We start from the raw sequence: 19,549 nt of genomic DNA on the forward strand, positions 1-19,549 counted from the left end.
CGAACAGGAGAGCGCTAGCGATCAGGAGAACGCTGACGAGTAGGAGAGCGCCTGTGCGCTACCACTGCAGAAGGGCGCGCAGGGGAACCCTGAAGTGCAAGGGAAGCACCCACACCGTGGGAGGCAACCCTTTGCCCCGAAGGGACCGTTGCCCGTTGGATGACGAGGTCAGACTGCTGTCCATCTGCACCAGGGGCGGAAGGTCTGGAAGGCGTTGGAGATCAATCCCCGGAGAGATCTAAGGAGGTAGGAGCTGCAGGCTGCATACGGAGAAGATTCAAAAAGGCGCCTCTTAGCACCCTTATAGGGAGACGGGAGGCCCTTACGATGTAGCGGACGGAGAGCCTTACGGCAAAGGCGGCCAACAGCAACAACAGCAGAAGAGTCCTCCGAAGAGGAGACTCTATGAGTGTACTCCCTCGCGAACGAAAGAGAAACACTTCGTAGAAAAGACGGGTCAGCCAGTGACCTAAAAAGAGCAATCCTCCGAAGAGGGGCTCCTGCAGTTGCCCAGCCCCTTTGTGGAGGATTAATTTTAATTTAATTTTTTTTGCCAAATCAGGAGAGAGAGAGAGAGAGAGAGAGAGAGAGAGAGAGAGTGTTTATTTAAGTTTTGTCAGGAGAGAGAGAGAGAGAGAGAGAGAGAGAGAGAAATTGTTTACAGTATTGGCTTTAGTTTGTCACAGAGAGAGAGAGAGAGAGAGAGAGAGAGAGAGAGTTGTTTTAGTATTGTTAAATCGAGACATTTTATTTGCTTTAGTTTTGTCAGAGAGAGAGAGAGAGAATTTAATTTGCTTTAGTTTTGTCAGAGAGAGAGAGAGAGAATTTAATTTGCTTTAGTTTTGTCAGAGAGGGAGAGAGAGAATTTAATTTGCTTTAGTTTTGTCAGAGAGAGAGAGAGAGAATTTAATTTGTTTTCGTTTTGTTAGATCGCGCGTGCGCGAGAGAGTATGTGTGTATGTGCGTTTGTGTGTGCGTGTTTTGTGTGTCCGCGGTGTGCGCCGAAGAAAAAGGGTAATTAGCGAATGATTGTTTGAAGTTGGAAAGATTGTTGGTATAATTGAGGTTGTTTGTTTACCTTTTTAGCTAGGATAGGGTGGTGATGAATGTCTTGGGCGAAAGCATTGGATATCGAATGATAGAAGGAGTCGGTTCTGTATTTTTTTTGCTCTTCGAAAGCCGGCTGTGAAGCTTTTTTTTTATATTCTGAGTAAGTACTGTTTTTATTTATTTTTGTTAGGCGCGTTCATGAGTGATAGAAAGTTTATTGTTTATCTTTGATTATGGTGCGATAGTTAAGTTAGTTAGGAGTGTTCATAAGTGTTTTTTTTATTTTGGCAGGCCGCGATTCCTCCTTTGGAGAAACTTAAATTTTTGATAGATTGATGACGACCTGGACCGTATAATATGAACTTAGGAGAAGACTGCGGATGTTATATTTAGACTGGGAGATATTGAAAGAATTTTATTTGTTGACGACCCGGCTGAAAATAGATTTGTTCTTGTTGATGAGGATGACATGATGATGATGATGATGATGATGACCACGTTTAATGTTATTGGACAGTCGAATTGACTGTTCGTTATTGTTTGCCAGGAGTGGTGGCAATTGGTTACAAAGACTGGTGCCAGTGTGTAGAGTCTGTGGACGATGGTGGCCACACACAAATATTAATTAAGAAGTTCTCGTATGTTTTAGTATTAAGTTTGATTATTTTTGCTGGGTTATATATGACGACTGGTGTTTTAGTGTTGTGATTTTTTTTCAGTGTTTAAGTATTTTTCGGTACTGTGTGTGAAGTAAGTGTTTTCAGTACTGTATGTGGACTGACGGTGTTGGGTATATTTAAAGGCTATTGTTTTCCCGATTATTGGAGAATTCTCGGTACCCTTACGCACCGATATCTATTTATCCAGCAAATTTTGTCTGTTGAATTTAATGTGTGATTTTTGTTTTTGGTTGCGGTAAATATAGTTTTAAGGTTATGTTTTGTTTGTTTTTCCCTTCGTGCAATAGTCCAGTTTGAAGTAGAGTCAGGGGAAAGTTTGTATTGTGGGATATTGAGAAAGTAAGAGTGATTAAGGGTGTGGGGGGTTTGTTTTTGTTGACATCCCGCTACATAAATTTGGCGCCCGAACAGGGACGACTGTTGAAGGTGGGATTGAAACTGGACTGTTGGACAAGGGTAAATAGGAATTAGATTAAAGATATTAATGGTATCGAAATGGAAGAACTGGAAGAACAGTTGTATATTTTAAAGGAGGAATTGCGGTTGTCTAATGAGCGAGAGGAGAGGTTGTTGTTGGAGAATGCGAGGTTAAGTAGTGAGAATGAGGAGATGCAAAGGAAACTTAGGGAACTTCAGGGAACTGTAGAGAGAGTGGAAGAGGGTGTTGAGATGAGGATGCGAGAAAATGAGAAACGAATGGAAGCTATGATGGGGCAAGTAATGGGGATGATGAAAACTGTCATAGGTGAAGGTGCAGTCGGAGGAGTGGCTTCTGCTTCTGGTAACGGGTTGATGGTGGAAGAGGATAGGGTATGTGATAATGGGGAAGGTAGTGATAGTGATATTGAAAGTAAAGGGCCTAGACATAGTAAGATTGGAACGAAGGGTGATAGGAAGAAGGAGAAGAAAGGTAAAGATAATGTGAAGAAAGAAAAGAAGAAAGGTCAGGGTGTGAGTGAGGATGATCATGATTGGGTGAAGGTGGTAAGTAAGAAAAAGGTTAAGAAGGGAATAGTTAAAGATAGGACTTTGAGTGTAGAATTAGATTCATTGTATTCAAATGAAGAAGGCAACAAGAAGGGAGTAGACAGTGAAGATAGTAGTGAGAATGAAGTCGAGGAAGTTTGTAAGACAGTGTTTATGAGAGAGGTACCTAGGTGTGAAAGGTTTAATGAATATAGCAGTAGGGATGTATATGACTTCTTTAGGGAATATGAAAAGTTTTGTCAGGCTAAGTATGGGGATAGTAAGAGAGTTTGGGCTAGGGAGTTGGGAGAATTTTTGTCAGGATATTTGTTGACGATGTATGGGGTGATAATGAGTGTAGGAGAGGTTGAGTATGAAAGTGTAAAGAATAGGATAATTGAACAGGTAAAACGAATGAAAGGTAGTGTTAGGTATAAGCGAAAAAATGATTTTGATGAAGCACGAATGAAGGTGGGTGAAGCAATCTCGATGTATGTATGTCGGTTAGAAACATTGGCTAGAAAGAAGTATGGGGACGAAGGAATAAATGAAAATAAGGAACTAATGAAGAAGTTTTTGGGTACAGTACCAGAGAGTGTGTGTGAGTTTATTAATTTGAAACGGAAGGAGAAAATGAGGTGGACTAGAGAGAGATTGACTTGGGATGATATTTTAGAGATAGTTGAGGATTACGAGTTGGATAGGTGTATGAAAGAAAGTAAATCTGTGAGTGTAAGAACTGGAATGGAGGAAAGTGTGCCAGAATTTGGTAGTTTTAGAGATGCTGTTATGAGAGGGCCAATGAGGGCAGCTGATAGTGTAGTAGATAGAAGTGTTAGGGTGAGTAATGTAGGAATACCCATTCCGAGAAATGACGGGTTTTAGACAGGGAAACCAAGTTTGGAGAGATAGAAGTGCTAGTACGCAGCAAGTTAGGTTAGGTAGTGGTATCCGTGAAGAGAGGTGTTATAGGTGTGGGAAGGTAGGACATAAAAAGAACGAGTGTAGATGGGCATTAGGAGCATGTTTCTAGTGTGGAGAGACAGGGCATCGTATTAGGGACTGTAAGAAAGAGAAAGTGGTTAAGTGTTATCGGTGTGGTATGACTGGGCACATAGCGAGTGGATGCCGTAGTAATCGTACGAATGTAATTTGTGGTAATTGTGGTAAGGATGGTCATTATGCTAGAATGTGCAAGGAGCCGCGGGGTAAATGTACTGAATGTGGTGCAGATGGGCATGTAGCTAGGGTTTGTAGGAATAAGGGATCAAGTCAGCCAGGATGTTCGGGAAACTGATTAATCAGAGGGTTCAGCTGGGTGAGTCCTCGTGTGTGTGGGGAGTGAATGTGATGCATGTTCGTGAGGGTTTATTGCATGAAGATGTGATGGGAGAAAGAGCACATGATTGCATGAGTGTGAAATTGATTTTTAATGGTGTAGAGTTGGTTGGTTTGATTGATACTGGTTGTGGTGTCAATTTAATGTTTAGGAATGCATATGATAAGGTAAAAGAGGTTTGTGAATTTAAGGGATGTAAGGGTGAAGTAAAAGGTATTGGTAATTTGCGTATGCCTGTGCAAGGGAAGTTGCGGGAAAATGTTATGATTGGGGGGCTGATGATGGAGGATAATGATTTTTACGTGGTTGAGGGAGCGAATGAGAAATATGACGTACTGCTTGGGTATAAATTTTTGAAAAAATGTGGTATGATTGTACATCCAAGTGTGAATATGATTGAAATAAAGGTTAAAGGTAATATTTGTGGGGAATTTTATTTAAAGGAAGACGGCAGAGTGAGTACGAAGGTGTGGAAGGGAGTGCCGTTGGTAGCAAAGGAAAGTGTAAAGTTATCGGGTAAGAAAGGTGAGGTTATTAGTGTAAAAGTTGCATGGCCGAGCAGTCTGGGAATTTCAAATAGTGACGAGGATGAATATGTAGTGGAAGGTATGGAAGCAGGTAATTTGGTGAAAACGAGTGCGTATATATATGATGGTGTTATGAATATGCAGGAACCCAAGGTGTATGTAAGGTTGTTGCCGTGTGTTAGGAGGAAGAGAGTACGCGGAATACGTGAGGGTGATTGCATGGGATGTATGTATACACTGATTAATGTAGAGGAGGGAAGATATGTTAAGGCGAGACAGGTAATGGCTGGTAAGGTAAAGAACGATGACGATTGGGATTACGATACATTGAAAGGAAGAATTAAGTTAGATGAGAGTGTAAGTGAGGTCGAAAGGGAACGATTGCTTAAGATGTTATGGGATAAGCGGAGAGGTATGAGTCTCGGTGACGATGATTGTGGGGGGTCAGACCTGCCAGAATTTAAAATAGTTCTCAGTGATGATACCCCCATATATCAGCGTCCCAGGCATTTTTCTCCGCCTATTGCCAAGGAGATAGAGGAGCAGTGTCAGGAATTAGAGCGTATGGGTGTAATAGAAAGGAGTGAGAGTGCCTGGAATAGCCCTATTGTCCCTGTACGAAAGCCTGATGGAAGTTTACGCATGTGTATTGATTATAGGAAGGTGAATGAAGTGACTGTTAAAGAACGGTTTCCAATGAATGTGGTGTCTGATTGTGTTTATAAGATGCATGGAATGAAAGTTTTTACTAAATTAGATTTGGTGAGGGGCTATTACCAGATGCCTCTGGCAGAGGGGAGCAGGCCCATTACCGCATTTTCAAGTACAAATTGTCACTTTCAATTTAAAAGGTTGAGTTTTGGTCTTGCTAATGCGCCTGCTGCCTTCCAAAGAGCGATGAATGTTGTATTGGCTGGTTTTGATCGACAGAAGGTGACTGTTTTTATAGATGATATTCTGATTGCGAGCGAGACTGTTGAGGAACATATGCGGTTGCTTGAGGCAGTGTTGAGGCGGTTAATTGAAGTTGGTGTGAAAATTAAGCTTGAGAAGTGTACATGGTTGTCCAGGGAGGTGGAATTTCTTGGGCATGTAGTGGGTGAATCTGGTATAAGGAAGAGTGACAAGTTTGTGAATAAGGTGCGAGAATTTCCACGTCCCCGGACTGTGCGTGAGTTGCGTGGTTTTCTTGGTTTGGTTGAGTTTGGTCGCAAGTTTGTTAGAGATTGTTCAGGTATAGGGAAGCCTTTGAATGAATGGACGGGTAAAAGGAATAGTACAAAATTAAAATGGGATGATCGGATGATAGGAGCGTTTTAAAGGTTGAAGGAAGAGGCCGCGAAAGACGTCACTTTGGCATTTCCGGACTACAGTGAAAATGCGAATATGCTAGAGTTGTATACGGATGCGAGTGGGGTTAGTATGGGTGGTTGTTTGGTTCAAATGCAGAGAGTAAATGGAGAAGAGCAATTGAGAGTAATAGCGTATGTTAGTAAAGCGTTTAATAAAGCTGAGCGGAAGTATTCGACGATTGACAGGGAATTGGCTGCAATACGATTTTGTGTGAAAGCATTGAAAGTATTTTTGTATGGTGTAAAATTCATTGTGCGTACTGACCATCAGCCCCTAGTGTACATGATAAGGAAAGAGTGTGTGAATGCAAGGGTTGCTAGGACCATAGAGGATTTGAATGAATTTGATTTTAGGTTAGAATATGTACCGGGAAATAAGAATGTGATAGCAGATGCGATGTCGAGGATGCATGGGAGGATGGAAGATAAAGAGAGTAATCAAAATTCTGAAAGGTTGCCTGAAGGTTTAGTTGTGGAGCAGAGTTGTGAAGGGGAAGATATGGTATATAAGTGTATCCTAATGGGTTTAAGTAAGTTAATACAAGAGGGGTTAGATACGGAAATACCAGGTAGCGTAAGCGAGCTTAAAAGAAGGGTGATGAATGAAGTGTCAAAAGAAATGGTATATGAGGAGGAGAATAGTGTACTAGAAGGGGAAGTATTATCAAAGATATTAATGGTGGTAAGTATGTTGTATGGTGTAACTGTGTATTTGTATTTTGGATGGAATCGACCGATGGAATATAGGGCATGTAAGGAGAATGATAGGGAACATATTTTGAGGATTCAATGTAAGGAGGAATGTTGCAAATTGTTGAGCGAGAAGGATAATGGTGCAAGTGACCTTAACCTAAGATATGACTGTATAGAGGACAGTGAACATGATGATGAACATATTGGTGAAGTGAGTGACAGAATTGAAAGGAGAGTAAATGTATGCATGCATGGTGTAAAAGGAAGGATGATGACGTATGTGAATATAAATGAGAATGAATATTGTAGTTTAATTGATACGGGTGCTCAAGTGTCATTAGTAAATGAGTCGGTTATCAGGGAAATTGAGAGGTACAATTGGGAAGTGAAAAGACAGTGTACGAGTGTGAGAATTCATGGAATAGGTCAGGGAAGTTTACTTGTTTGGGAAGAAGTGAGGTTGAAAGTGAAACTAGGGAGTATGGAAGTTGAACATAATTTTATTGTAATGGGAGAGAATGAAATGCCTAGTTGTTTTTTGATGGGAATAGATTTTTTGAGGTTGCACCATGTGTCAGTTGATGTTGGTAAGGGTCTGCTTTCAAAGAATGGCTGTAAGGTAATAGTAATTGAGGATAATAGTGTATTCATGGCGAATTTTGTTGGCATGATTGATATTGCAAAAAGTGAAGATGATTTGTTGAGCAAAGAAGAGGTGGAAGAAATGCAAGGTGAATGTTTAGAGATAAATAGGTTACGTGAATGTATTTTAAATGGTATTAGGGTGGAAGAATGGCCGTGTGATTTGGAAGCGTATAAGAAAGTTGTTAAAAGATTTATTGTTTGTAAGAATATTGTGTATTTTTTGCATAGGGGAATGGATGAAGATATATATGTTCCTGTATTTCCAATGCATGCAGCTGTAAGTATGTGTATGGTAGTGCATGACAGGTATGGGCATATGGGGAAGAATAAATTGTGGGAATGCATGCGAGAGAGGTTGTTTACGCCTGGGTTGAGTCAAATTTGTAGGGATGTAGCGACTACTTGTGAGGATTGTCAGAAGGGAAAGTATCAGAGCATGCATGCAAGTCCGCCTATTTTGAGGTTACGTATGAAAGAGCCATTTGAGATGTTTGTGATTGATTGTGTTTCGTTGCCTGTGACTGCGAGAAGACATGTGGGAATGATTGTCATGGTCGATCATATGAGCAAGTTTGCGTATGCCGTACCCATCAAGAATAAAAGAAGTGAGACTGTAGCGAGAATGGTAAGTCAAGTGATGTTGCCGATGAGTGTGTGTAAGCCTGCAAAAATGTTAAGTGACAATGGTCCGGAGTTTGTTGGATGGGAGTTTGAGCAGATGTTGAGAGAATGGGGCATTGAACATGTGTATTCGACTCCGTATATGCCAAGTGCGAATGGTTTGGCTGAAAGGACGGTAAGAACCTTGACAGAAATTTTGCGGATGATGAGTACATGTGATAATGATTGGGATTTATATGTTGGGCGTGCGTTGTGGGCGTATAATGCGACGGTGCACAAGAGTACTGGTATGTCTCCGTGTAAGTTTGTGTTGAATTTTGAAAAGATAGTAAGACCGAGATTGAGTGTGTCCGAGAATGATAGAGATGTTTGGAAGAAAGCAAATGAGAGATTTGAAAGCTACAAAGTGGGAGAGAAAGTGTTAAAAGAAGTAATTGAAAAGGGAAGAATGAATGTCAATAAGGTACGTGATAAGTTTGAAGGTCCATATGAGGTGTTAGATGTTGGTTCTAGTGGGTTGAGTTATGTTTTAGGTAAAGTAAGTGTGGATGGTAGTGTGGAAAAGTTTAGAGCACACCACAATCAGTTGCGGAAATGGAAGGAGGTACCAAGATATATTCAGGAGAATGGTATGACTAAATGGCTAAAAACGAACAAGTATGAACCGAGTATGTGTGAGGCATTAGGTTTAGAAGATAAGCAATTGGTGTTAGTAGAGTATGGAAGGAAAAAGAAGTCTGAGAATTTTACTGGGGATAAAAGGCGGGAAAATTTTGTAGTTGTAGGCGGGAATCAGAATAAGCAGGACAAGGGTGTAAATGTACAGGTGAGTATGGAAGATAAATGTATTAATACAGATGAAACTTGGATGAGTATGAATGATACTTATAGTGTGTGTGGTTTTTCGTTAGATGAGGCAAGAGAACGTATGACGGACACGAGAATGAAAGATAGGAGAATGATAAGCAGTATGAATGATTCTTTTGTTAAAGTAGAAAATGGTTTAGATGTAATGGATGGATTGTTGACAGAAATTAGTGGGATTTTCGGGCCAGATGAAACTGAGGTAGATGAAATAGTGAATGATATCTTAGACGAGCAGAGCATAGACGGAAATAGTAATAGTACGTTGAATGAAAACGACATGGAAGAAGTGAATGAGAGAGTGCAGGTATATGAAGGCCCAGTTACCCGAAGCCGAGGCCCTGTTCCAGACTGCGACTGGGTAATAAGAAAATAGGTAAGTGTTGTGTGAGGATTTGGCAAAGTAAGGGGGGAGGAATGTGGAGGATTAATTTTAATTTAATTTTTTTTGCCAAATCAGGAGAGGGAGAGAGAGAGAGAGAGAGAGAGAGAGAGAGAGAGAGAGAGAGAGAGAGAGAGAGAGAGAGAGAGAGAGAGAGAGAGAGAGAGAGAGAGAGTGTTTATTTAAGTTTTGTCAGGGAGAGAGAGAGAGAGAGAGAGAGAGAGAGAGAGAGAGAGAGAGAGAGAGAGAGAGAGAGAGAGAGAGAAATTGTTTACAGTATTGGCTTTAGTTTGTCACACAGAGAGAGAGAGAGAGAGAGAGAGAGAGAGAGAGAGAGAGAGAGAGAGAGAGAGTTGTTTTAGTATTGTTAAATCGAGACATTTTATTTGCTTTAGTTTTGTCAGAGAGAGAGAGAGAGAATTTAATTTGCTTTAGTTTTGTCAGAGAGAGAGAGAGAGAATTTAATTTGCTTTAGTTTTGTCAGAGAGGGAGAGAGAGAATTTAATTTGCTTTAGTTTTGTCAGAGAGAGAGAGAGAGAATTTAATTTGTTTTCGTTTTGTTAGATCGCGCGTGCGCGAGAGAGTATGTGTGTATGTGCGTTTGTGTGTGCGTGTTTTGTGTGTCCGCGGTGCGCGCCGAAGAAAAAGGGTAATTAGCGAATGATTGTTTGTAGTTGGAAAGATTGTTGGTATAATTGAGGTTGTTTGTTTACCTTTTTAGCTAGGATAGGGTGGTGATGAATGTCTTGGGCGAAAGCATTGGATATCGAACGATAGAAGGAGTCGGTTCTGTATTTTTTTTGCTCTTCGAAAGCCGGCTGTGAAGCTTTTTTTTTATATTCTGAGTAAGTACTGTTTTTATTTATTTTTGTTAGGCGCGTTCATGAGTGATAGAAAGTTTATTGTTTATCTTTGATTATGGTGCGATAGTTAAGTTAGTTAGGAGTGTTCATAAGTGTTTTTTTTATTTTGGCAGGCCGCGATTCCTCCTTTGGAGAAACTTAAATTTTTGATAGATTGATGACGACCTGGACCGTATAATATGAACTTAGGAGAAGACTGCGGATGTTATATTTAGACTGGGAGATATTGAAAGAATTTTATTTGTTGACGACCCGGCTGAAAATAGATTTGTTCTTGTTGATGAGGATGACATGATGATGATGATGATGATGATGATGACCACGTTTAATGTTATTGGACAGTCGAATTGACTGTTCGTTATTGTTTGCCAGGAGTGGTGGCAATTGGTTACAAAGACTGGTGCCAGTGTGTAGAGTCTGTGGACGATGGTGGCCACACACAAATATTAATTAAGAAGTTCTCGTATGTTTTAGTATTAAGTTTGATTATTTTTGCTGGGTTATATATGACGACTGGTGTTTTAGTGTTGTGATTTTTTTTCAGTGTTTAAGTATTTTTCGGTACTGTGTGTGAAGTAAGTGTTTTCAGTACTGTATGTGGACTGACGGTGTTGGGTATATTTAAAGGCTATTGTTTTCCCGATTATTGGAGAATTCTCGGTACCCTTACGCACCGATATCTATTTATCCAGCAAATTTTGTCTGTTGAATTTAATGTGTGATTTTTGTTTTCGGTTGCGGTAAATATAGTTTTAAGGTTATGTTTTGTTTGTTTTTCCCTTCGTGCAATAGTCCAGTTTGAAGTAGAGTAAGGGGAAAGTTTGTATTGTGGGATATTGAGAAAGTAAGAGTGATTAAGGGTGTGGGGGGTTTGTTTTTGTTGACATCCCGCTACACCTTGAGCGTAACTGCAGGTGCGACCGCTCAGCACCAAGAGCATAGTCACACGAAAAAAAGGCAAGCGGAGATCCCCCCTAAGGGAAAAAAAACTCAAGCCTGGACAGGAAAACTTCCCTCGGAAGGAAAGTTACCCACCCAAGGAGGCGAGCCTCCTGAGTGTTCTAAAATGAACTGGAGAGCTGTCAATCGTCACGGGAGTACTTCCAGGAGAAGGAGACACGCCCCTGACGAAGATCTATAGGGGAGGCAGCAACAGCAGAATCCCCAGGCCTCAACAAGACAGCTCACTCCGTTGTCACATTACAAAAACGAACTAGATCGTTAACAGTGAAAAATAAAGACAAAAATCATTAGTTAACATTCATTCCCCCAGGAAGACTCCGAAGAGGAATCCTGAGGGAAAAGAACACAGGAATTACACAACAGGCACGTGCCCTCACAACCACTTACACTCACGGAAGGAGAGCTGTAACAAACACAGAATTATAACAATTATAATTATGTAACTATGTAATTATGTAATTTAAAAATGAATGAACACTAAATAAAGAACGAAAACCCCGAAAGGAATCGTTCTACAAAAGCTGAAAAATCAACAAATACAATTAGATTCATAAACTAATTGAGACAAAACGTACGACATAGCAACCCCACCCACACGGGAAGGAAGCTACTCAGACGTAGTAAAGGGTGAACGACCTCAAAAGAGAGAGAGAGAGAAAGACCGTAGTCAAACTCGATCGCGACTCATGAAATTACACTGTGGTGGCCTAACTGCCGAGGGCTCCACGGAGATATCGTACACTACACACACAAGCACGAACTCTGAAAAGGAAACTTACTGATTTCTATCCTCAAATATATACATAAACACGAAAAAATGTTTACATATATATTGAGTAAAAGAAAAGTAAGTGATTAAGTAAAGACAAAACAAATAATGGCTGCCAAGCGAGGACGAAGACAGGCCCGTCTGTCCATCGTCCGAGCCAAAAGTGAAGTGAGACATTTCACCGGTGTGTGAGGGGGGGAGGGGTAGCAAGCTACCCCTCCCCCTACCCCTGCCAACTAGCGCGGGGTAGTAAACCCTCGTTGAAATCTAATAGCTGTCAATTTCAGCTACGCCGAAAGTAAACCCAATTGAATAGCGTGGTTTGTATTTCGGTTATGGAACAACTGTATTTTGTAACTGCTCAAATTTAATTCATTGCTAACAACAAAAACCTTTTTATTACAAAGAAACTATTTTACAAGTATTACTTTTAGTGATGCATCTTCATATAATAAATCAGTGTTTACAAAAAGACTAACAATTGAGAGTTAGAAAAGTAGAAGTTGGAGTATGTACAGTGAAATAACAATACTCAAAAGCAAGTCAAGTACCTTTTACTTGGAGGTGATCTGCGCCTTCTATCGTCATATCTGCTACGGCCGCTACGTCCTCTGGACCTCGACCTGCGCAGCCTATCCCTGCTTCGGGATCTCGATCGAGACTTGGACCTGGACCTTCCCCGAGATGGAGACCTACGACGACCTCTCCTTTCATCCCTGTCTCGATCCTGAGGAAATTATTAGAAATGATTAAGATACAGTACAGCAGTAGTATCATGCAATTTTTCAAAATCCAGGAAAATGTAATGCAGTGAAACACGAATCTATTAAACTTGGTAAAAAATACGAAATAATTACTGTTATAACTTATACTGCTATTTGTATATAGCATGAACCACTCAAATAAGTACAGTAACAACAAAGGCAAAGGCATTTCATACAACAAGGCGAGTTTAAATTACACACATACGAACTACTACCAACAATGAAAAAAGTAAATAAAAGCGGCAGTATGCATTTGCCACTCGCAACCCAACAACAAAATCAACATGTCATTGAACTTACGGAGTCTGACTTTCTTGTTCGCTGAGACGAAGTAACCTCCTCTTTGCGCACAATCACAGAGGCTGGAATCGGCGGCGGAGGAGCTGACTCTGGTGGGGGTGGAGGCGGAGGAACAATAGATGAACTTGGTGGAAGAGGTGGCGGTGTGGGATGCATAACGATGCAGGAACCCGAAGCCGCCGGTAAAGGGACGGCATTGGGCGGGGTAGTCGAATCTGGAGAATTCCCGCAAGTTTGTTTTGTTGCCGGCATTGGGGGTAACGGCGGCGGCCCATTGTCAGCAGTGGGGTTTGTAGTGCTTGATGATAGCGTTTCCGATGGGAAAGTAGTAGATGATGAAGAGGTTGGAGCCGAACCTTTAGGTATGTAGGACCGGGACGTCGTGACTTGAAGGAATTTATCAACAAAGGACTTTGTATCTGAAAAGGACAAATAAATTCATTATACAAATGGTACGCACTCTTGAAAATCATATACAGTATATACTGTATCTATATTTAGTTTTTACTACGAACATATCAAAATAGAGATGCAAACCTTGGGACCCTTACAAAATTTGATTGTTTTAATGTCTTATTTATCGGTATAGCAGAACAATACATGCACACACCCAGTCCACAAGTACCACTGACAACATATAACATATCAAATACTGTAATCTCGCCAACCATTCAAGTACTGTCACACCCCTTCCTTTAACATCTAAGTCCACACACCATCCATAACAGGTGCTTTTCCTGCTCTCATTACATCTAGTGCTCTCTTCACTTCCTCTCTTGTAATCTCACTCTCACTCTCATCTCCCATCAGTGGCCCCTCAACACCTGCAACAGCAATTACAGTATATCTGCTGCCCTATCATCCTCAACATTCAGTAAATTTTCAAAGGCAAGGGAGAAGTGCTAGTGCATGAGTTTTGTAATTCAAGGGGTATTAGTTTGTTGAGTGTGGTTGGATAAATGCATGGTAGAGTGTAATTATTAATTAATTGGATTAAGGATAAAACAGAGGATGCTATCTTAGAAGTACAGGGTGGTTTTAGAAGAGGTAGGGGATGTATGGATTAGAATTTTACATTTAGGCAGATATGCAAGAAATATTTAGCAAAATGTAAGGTGGCTTATGTTGCATTTATGAATTTGGAGAAAGCTTATGAGAGTTGATAAGGAAGCGATGTGGAATGAGAAGAGGTTACACGGAATTGGTGGAAGTTGTTGCAAGCAGATGTACGTCAGGGAGTGAATGAAGGATGTAAAGTGTTGGAGGCAGTGAAGACAGTGGTAAACAAAAGATGGTTAAGAATGAATGTAAAGAGACTTCTATATGAGAAAGTGATTGTACCAACTGTGATGTACCAATCAGAGTTGTGGGGAATGAAAGGGACGGAGAGACAGAAATGGAATGTGTTCGAGATGAAGTGTCTGAGGAGTTTGGCTGGTGTATCTCAACTGGATAGGGTTAGCAACGAAGTAGCGAGGGCGAGAACAAATGAAGAAATTAATTGGCAGCTTCAGTGGATATGAATGTTGAGAGAATGGAAAATGACTGTCTACTGAGGAAGGTGATGAATGCAAGAGTTGATGGGACAAGTACAAGAGGAAGGCTAAGGTTTGGGTGGATGGATAGAGTGAAGAAAATTCTAGGTGATAGAAGCATAGATGTGAGGCAAAATAGCGCAATGAAAATAGGAATGAATGTAGAGTGATTGTGACGCAGTTCTGATCGGCTCTGCTGCTTCCTCCTGTCGCCTTGGTGACAGCTGAGGTAGCAGCAGTAGGGGATTTAGCATATGAAGCCTCATTTATGGTAGATAACGGGGGAGGGTGGGCTGGGCATCCTAGCATTACAAGTCAAACTTGGCTGAATCCCTCGTCAGGCTGAGATGAGTGAAAAGAAGAAAAGTCCCCTTTGGTCTTGTTTTTTTCTATGTTGGATACACACCAAAATTGGGGGAAGTGCCTTGATAGATAAATAGATCTATCAGTATTTGTATGACTAAACATTCATATGAAATTCAGAAGAAAACCAACTTGAACTGTGAATAAAGAGAAGGAAAAGCAAAGCAAATAACATAAAAAGATTAATTCTAAGAAGAATCACTCCTCACTATACACACTTGGACAACAGCTTTTCTCTTCAAGTGTATGCATGTATAAATTTTGGACCAACATTTGCTATACTGAAAAAAAAATATCAGTCGAAATTCTTTTATGATATAATAATGTCTCTTTTTAATAGTCTATAATGAGCTAAATGAAAATTCTTCTAAGTGCAGATGTATTATCCTGCCAAGTATAATACGTGTACAGTACAGCGCACCAGAATTTGAACCAAATGGTGCACTGGTTATCTTCAAAGTATTTAATACTCACAACTGAACCAGGTACAACTTCAATTTGGCTGAGATTATCTCCTTTTAATTGGAATTAAAAACTAAGGCCAAAAGCTAATATTCTCCCTAATGCTTTTGTATTTCTCGTTCCATTTCCTTACAATATAGGACCTAGTTGAGAAGGGAACACTTTCAGTTGTATAAAAATCAATTAAGGTGGTTTCTTCTGCTTCCCTGTAACTAAACTCATTACCACAAACAAGAAACTAGGTTCTGTGCCAGAGAGATGCAAAACATCCCCTCTTCAGTTTTCTGTAGTAGGCAGTGGAACTAATTAAAACTTTTTATATTGTAGACAAAGGCCTCAGACATATCATTCATGTCTGGGGTTGGTCAGTTTTCATTACCTAGATGGCCAACTATGGATTTGTGAAGGTGGGAGATTTTAGTTTGATCAATCAGAGCAAACCAACCTAGTATGGGTGTCCCTTGGCTTTTTTCTTTTACAATCTAAAACTAGAAACCACCCATTACATATGGTTTCTACCTCATCAGTAGGTAAAAAGTTGTATGATGCTGTGAACCAGGGTACTAACGCAGAAAGGAAACAAATTAAATGGATGTCAGAGTACTGTAAATGGAAAAAGTTTCTTACTTAATTCATACAACAGGTTGTACTCTTAATTAATGGTACAACCCTACGGAAAGAAAGAGCCACAGTCACGTAACTTTGTTACATGATTCAATTTTAATAAAGCACATAAAATGCAGTCAAAACTTTTCTCTGACTTTCAACTACTGTACAGTACTGACTAATAAGTTTACATGATCTTTGTGAACAGCGCTATGTCAAAGGAGTACAATATGATTGTTCCTCTTCGTGAAGGATTTTGTAGTCTGCCTCATGAGATAAATGAGGTCAATTTCTTCATTCAATCTAATCTCAAAAGGGTTTGATGATATGGTCCCACTAAAAACATTAAACTAGAGGGGCACTCAGTAGAGCGCAGACCTTTGCTGCGGCAGCTTATTTCTCAACCTTGACCTTAGCATGTATTAATTAGCATGGATTTTCATACAGTCAAATATGAACCAAGTTTGAAGTCTCTGTGACAAGGATGACCAAAATTATGGCCGATTACCTGAATTGGACATTTTGCTTGAACATAACCTTGACCTTCCAAAAATTTATTTATTTCCAGCTTTTTACTTCACAGTTAATCCCTGCAAGTTTCATTACTCTAAGATTGAAATTGGGGCCAGGAAGCTGTTCACAAACAAACACACACACACACAAACAGTGGTTAAAACATAACCTCCTTCCAACTTTGTTGGCGGAGGTAAAAAGTTGCAAGCTTTTCTTAAGAGTTCAATGAAGAGGTTAATGATGGCAGATTTAATTCGGCCGAGATAACCAAGACCCAATTTCTTCCTTCGTAAACCATGGAAATTAATTAGCAGCCGCTTAACTGCTCTTTATCAGGAGAGATGAGGTACCCAAGCATATTTTACAGTCCACTGTCTTGAGGTAGAGTTTTCTTGCTTGAGGGTACATTCAGGCACACTATTCTATATTTTTTTCTTCCGCTTGTTTTCATAGTTTATATAAGAAAGATTTATTTTAATATTGTTACTGTTCTTGAAATATTTCATTTGAATTAATCATTACATCTCTTGTAGCTTATTTATTTCCTTATTTCCTTTAGTCACTGGGCTACTTTCCCTGTTGGAGCCCTTGGACTTATAACATCTTGCTTTTCCAAATAGGGTTGTAACTTAACAGGCAATATTAATAACAACAATATCAAGTTCTCCTAATTAAGTTTCATATGCAGAAGAACACACTTAAGTCATTCATAATTTTATCTACAGTGAGCCCTCATTTATCGCGGTAGATAGGTTCCAGACCCGACCGCGATAGGTGAAAATCCGCGAAGTAGTGACACCATATTTACGTATTTATTTAACATGTATATTCAGACTTTTAAAACCTTCACTTGTACGTAGTACTGTTAACAAACTACCCTTTAATGTACAGAACACTTAATGCATGTACAGTACTACAGTACACTAAACTAAAACAGACACAAATATTAAAGGCGATTTTATATCATGCGTTTCCTAAACACGCCAAAAAGCACGATAAAAAATGGCAACCAATGTTTTGTTTACGTTTATCTCTGATCATAATGAAGAAACAAACGTATTTACACATCTGTGTATAAGTTAGTTTTTGCATCGATTATATTGATTATTCGTACAGTGGAACCTCTACATCCGAACGTATCTACATCCGAATTTTCCAACATCCGAAGTGAAATTCGAGCAAATTTTTGACTCTACACCCGAATTTTATTTCGACACACGAAGTAAACATTACGCCATTGAGCGTCGAGTGCTCAGTTCTCTATTATTGTGTGTATCGTGTGGTTGTCCTCTGTTTGGTCTGTTATAAACAGTGCTTATTTTCTTCCTTTTCTCACATTTCCTTTGTGATTTTACCTATAATCATGGTGCCTAAGAAGCTAAGTTTCAGTACAGGAAGAAGGCAATTCTTTCATTAGAATTGAAGCAAGAAATTATAGAAAAACATGAGAGCAGTGTGCATGTGAGTGATACTGTATGGCTAAACAATATGGCCGGAATAGGCCTATGATCTCGAGGATCATCAAGCTGAAGGCAGCCATTAAAGCAAATAACCATCGAAGGGGATCACCATTATTACAAGACATCGTAGCAATACCCTGGAAGAGATAGAACGCCTTTTGTTGATAGGGATAAAGGACAAAGAGATTGTTGGCAACGATCATTTGTGAGAAGGGCCAGCGTGATGAACAGAAAGAAAGAAAAAGGTGAAGCAAAGAAAACCATGATAGCATTAACAAGCTCTTTTAAATAAGACTTCTCTCTTTTTCTGTTTCTCTCTAAACATAGCATTAACATTTTCTTTAAATAAAATCTCTCTCTCTCTCTCTCTCTCTCTCTCTCTCTCTCTCTCTCTCTCTCTCTCGTTCTTCTTCGCTGTTATAGTGTTAGATACGTCTACGTCTATTATTTTTTTTTCCGAGAGAGAGAGAGAGAGATTAAACAAAAATGTGTTTAGAGTACATATGATTTTTAACAGCGTCAACGAGTTGAAAAACAATTAAATGAAACTAAGAAAGTAATAACAGCTAATCTGAATTCCTTTATTAACTAAAACAAATATTGATACAAACACACTCGTGTGCGTATGCACAAACACATACACACAGGTGCAAGAATTGCTACGCAATAAGAGAGACGGTCGGGGTGGAGGTAGAGATGGTAACTGCGATAACATACCGTAACTCGTCACTGAAAGTGATGAAAATAAAAAGATCAAAAGAAAAAAAATGTGAAAAATATGAAATATAAAAATTAAAAAGAAAAAATAAATAAGCTAAGTTAGATTAAAATTTCCGTAGTGTAAGTTACGGTATGTTATCGCAGTCACCATCTCTACCTCCTCGCCGATCGTGTCTCCTCGTGCGTGTGTGTGTGTTTGCGCATACGCACACGAGTGTCTTTGTATCAATATTTGTTTTAGTTAATAAAGGAATTCAGATTCGCTGATATTGTTTTTTTAGTTACATTTAACTGTCTTTCAACTCGTTAACGCTGTTAAAAATCATAAGTAGACAACACATTTTTGTTTAATCTCTCTCTCTCTCTCTCAAAAAAAAAAAATAATAGACGTCTCTAACACTAACAGTGAAGAAGAACGAGAGAGAGAGAGAGAGAGAGAGAGAGAGAGAGAGAGAGAGAGAGAGAGAGAGAGAGAGAGAGAGAGAGAGAGAGAGAGAGAAAGTATTTATTTAAAGAACATGTTGACACCATGTCTACCTTCTCGCCGATCCTCTGTCTCCTGGCGTAGCAAATCCTACACCTGCGTTGGCCTGTCTCTAAGGTAAAGTGGCAATAAAACACATTTTTCATTCATTATTACTTTATAATTATCTTTTTTACATGCTTCTTTCATATTATGCAGTTATGTTATTGTTATGTGTAATTATGTGTAGCCATTTATTAAGGATTTATTATGGGTTTTTAGGCTGAGGAACGAATTAAATGAATTACCATGTATTCTTATGGGAAAATTCGTTTCTACATCTGAACATTTTCTACATCCGAAGTAGGTTGTGGAACGAATTAAATTCGTATGTAGAGGTACCACTGTATGTTGATTTTGTTATTACCAATGTTTTACTTAATTTTTCTTAGGACTTCCAAATGAAATGATTTTCTTTATGACGCCGCCTGAAATGGCGCCGTCATAAAGTACGCTCCATCTTCGATCGTAATAAACAAACGAAGGCATTTAACGCGCATGATGAAAGTGATAAATAATGATATTACAGTAAAAGTTTTAGAAAATATGTTATTACAAATATTATTTACCGTATCTATATAAAATCCTA

General features: G+C 39.5%; 1 protein-coding gene across 3 annotated transcripts in view; it reads right to left on the minus strand.

The window, feature by feature from the left end:
• Positions 1–19,549, minus strand: part of swm (Zinc finger protein swm) — a 99,439-nt gene that overhangs the window by 64,808 nt on the left and 15,082 nt on the right. For all 3 annotated transcript variants that reach the window (XM_068391024.1, XM_068391023.1, XM_068391025.1), the window contains exons 3-4: positions 12,779–13,197; positions 12,266–12,441 (exon numbers count right to left, since the gene is read on the minus strand). In XM_068391024.1, the coding sequence (XP_068247125.1) occupies positions 12,266–12,441; positions 12,779–13,197 (595 nt within the window). The remainder of the gene's footprint in view (positions 1–12,265; positions 12,442–12,778; positions 13,198–19,549) is intronic.

This window comes from Palaemon carinicauda, chromosome 17 (assembly GCF_036898095.1).
Source record: "Palaemon carinicauda isolate YSFRI2023 chromosome 17, ASM3689809v2, whole genome shotgun sequence".
NCBI classification, from domain to species: Eukaryota; Metazoa; Arthropoda; class Malacostraca; order Decapoda; family Palaemonidae; genus Palaemon; species Palaemon carinicauda.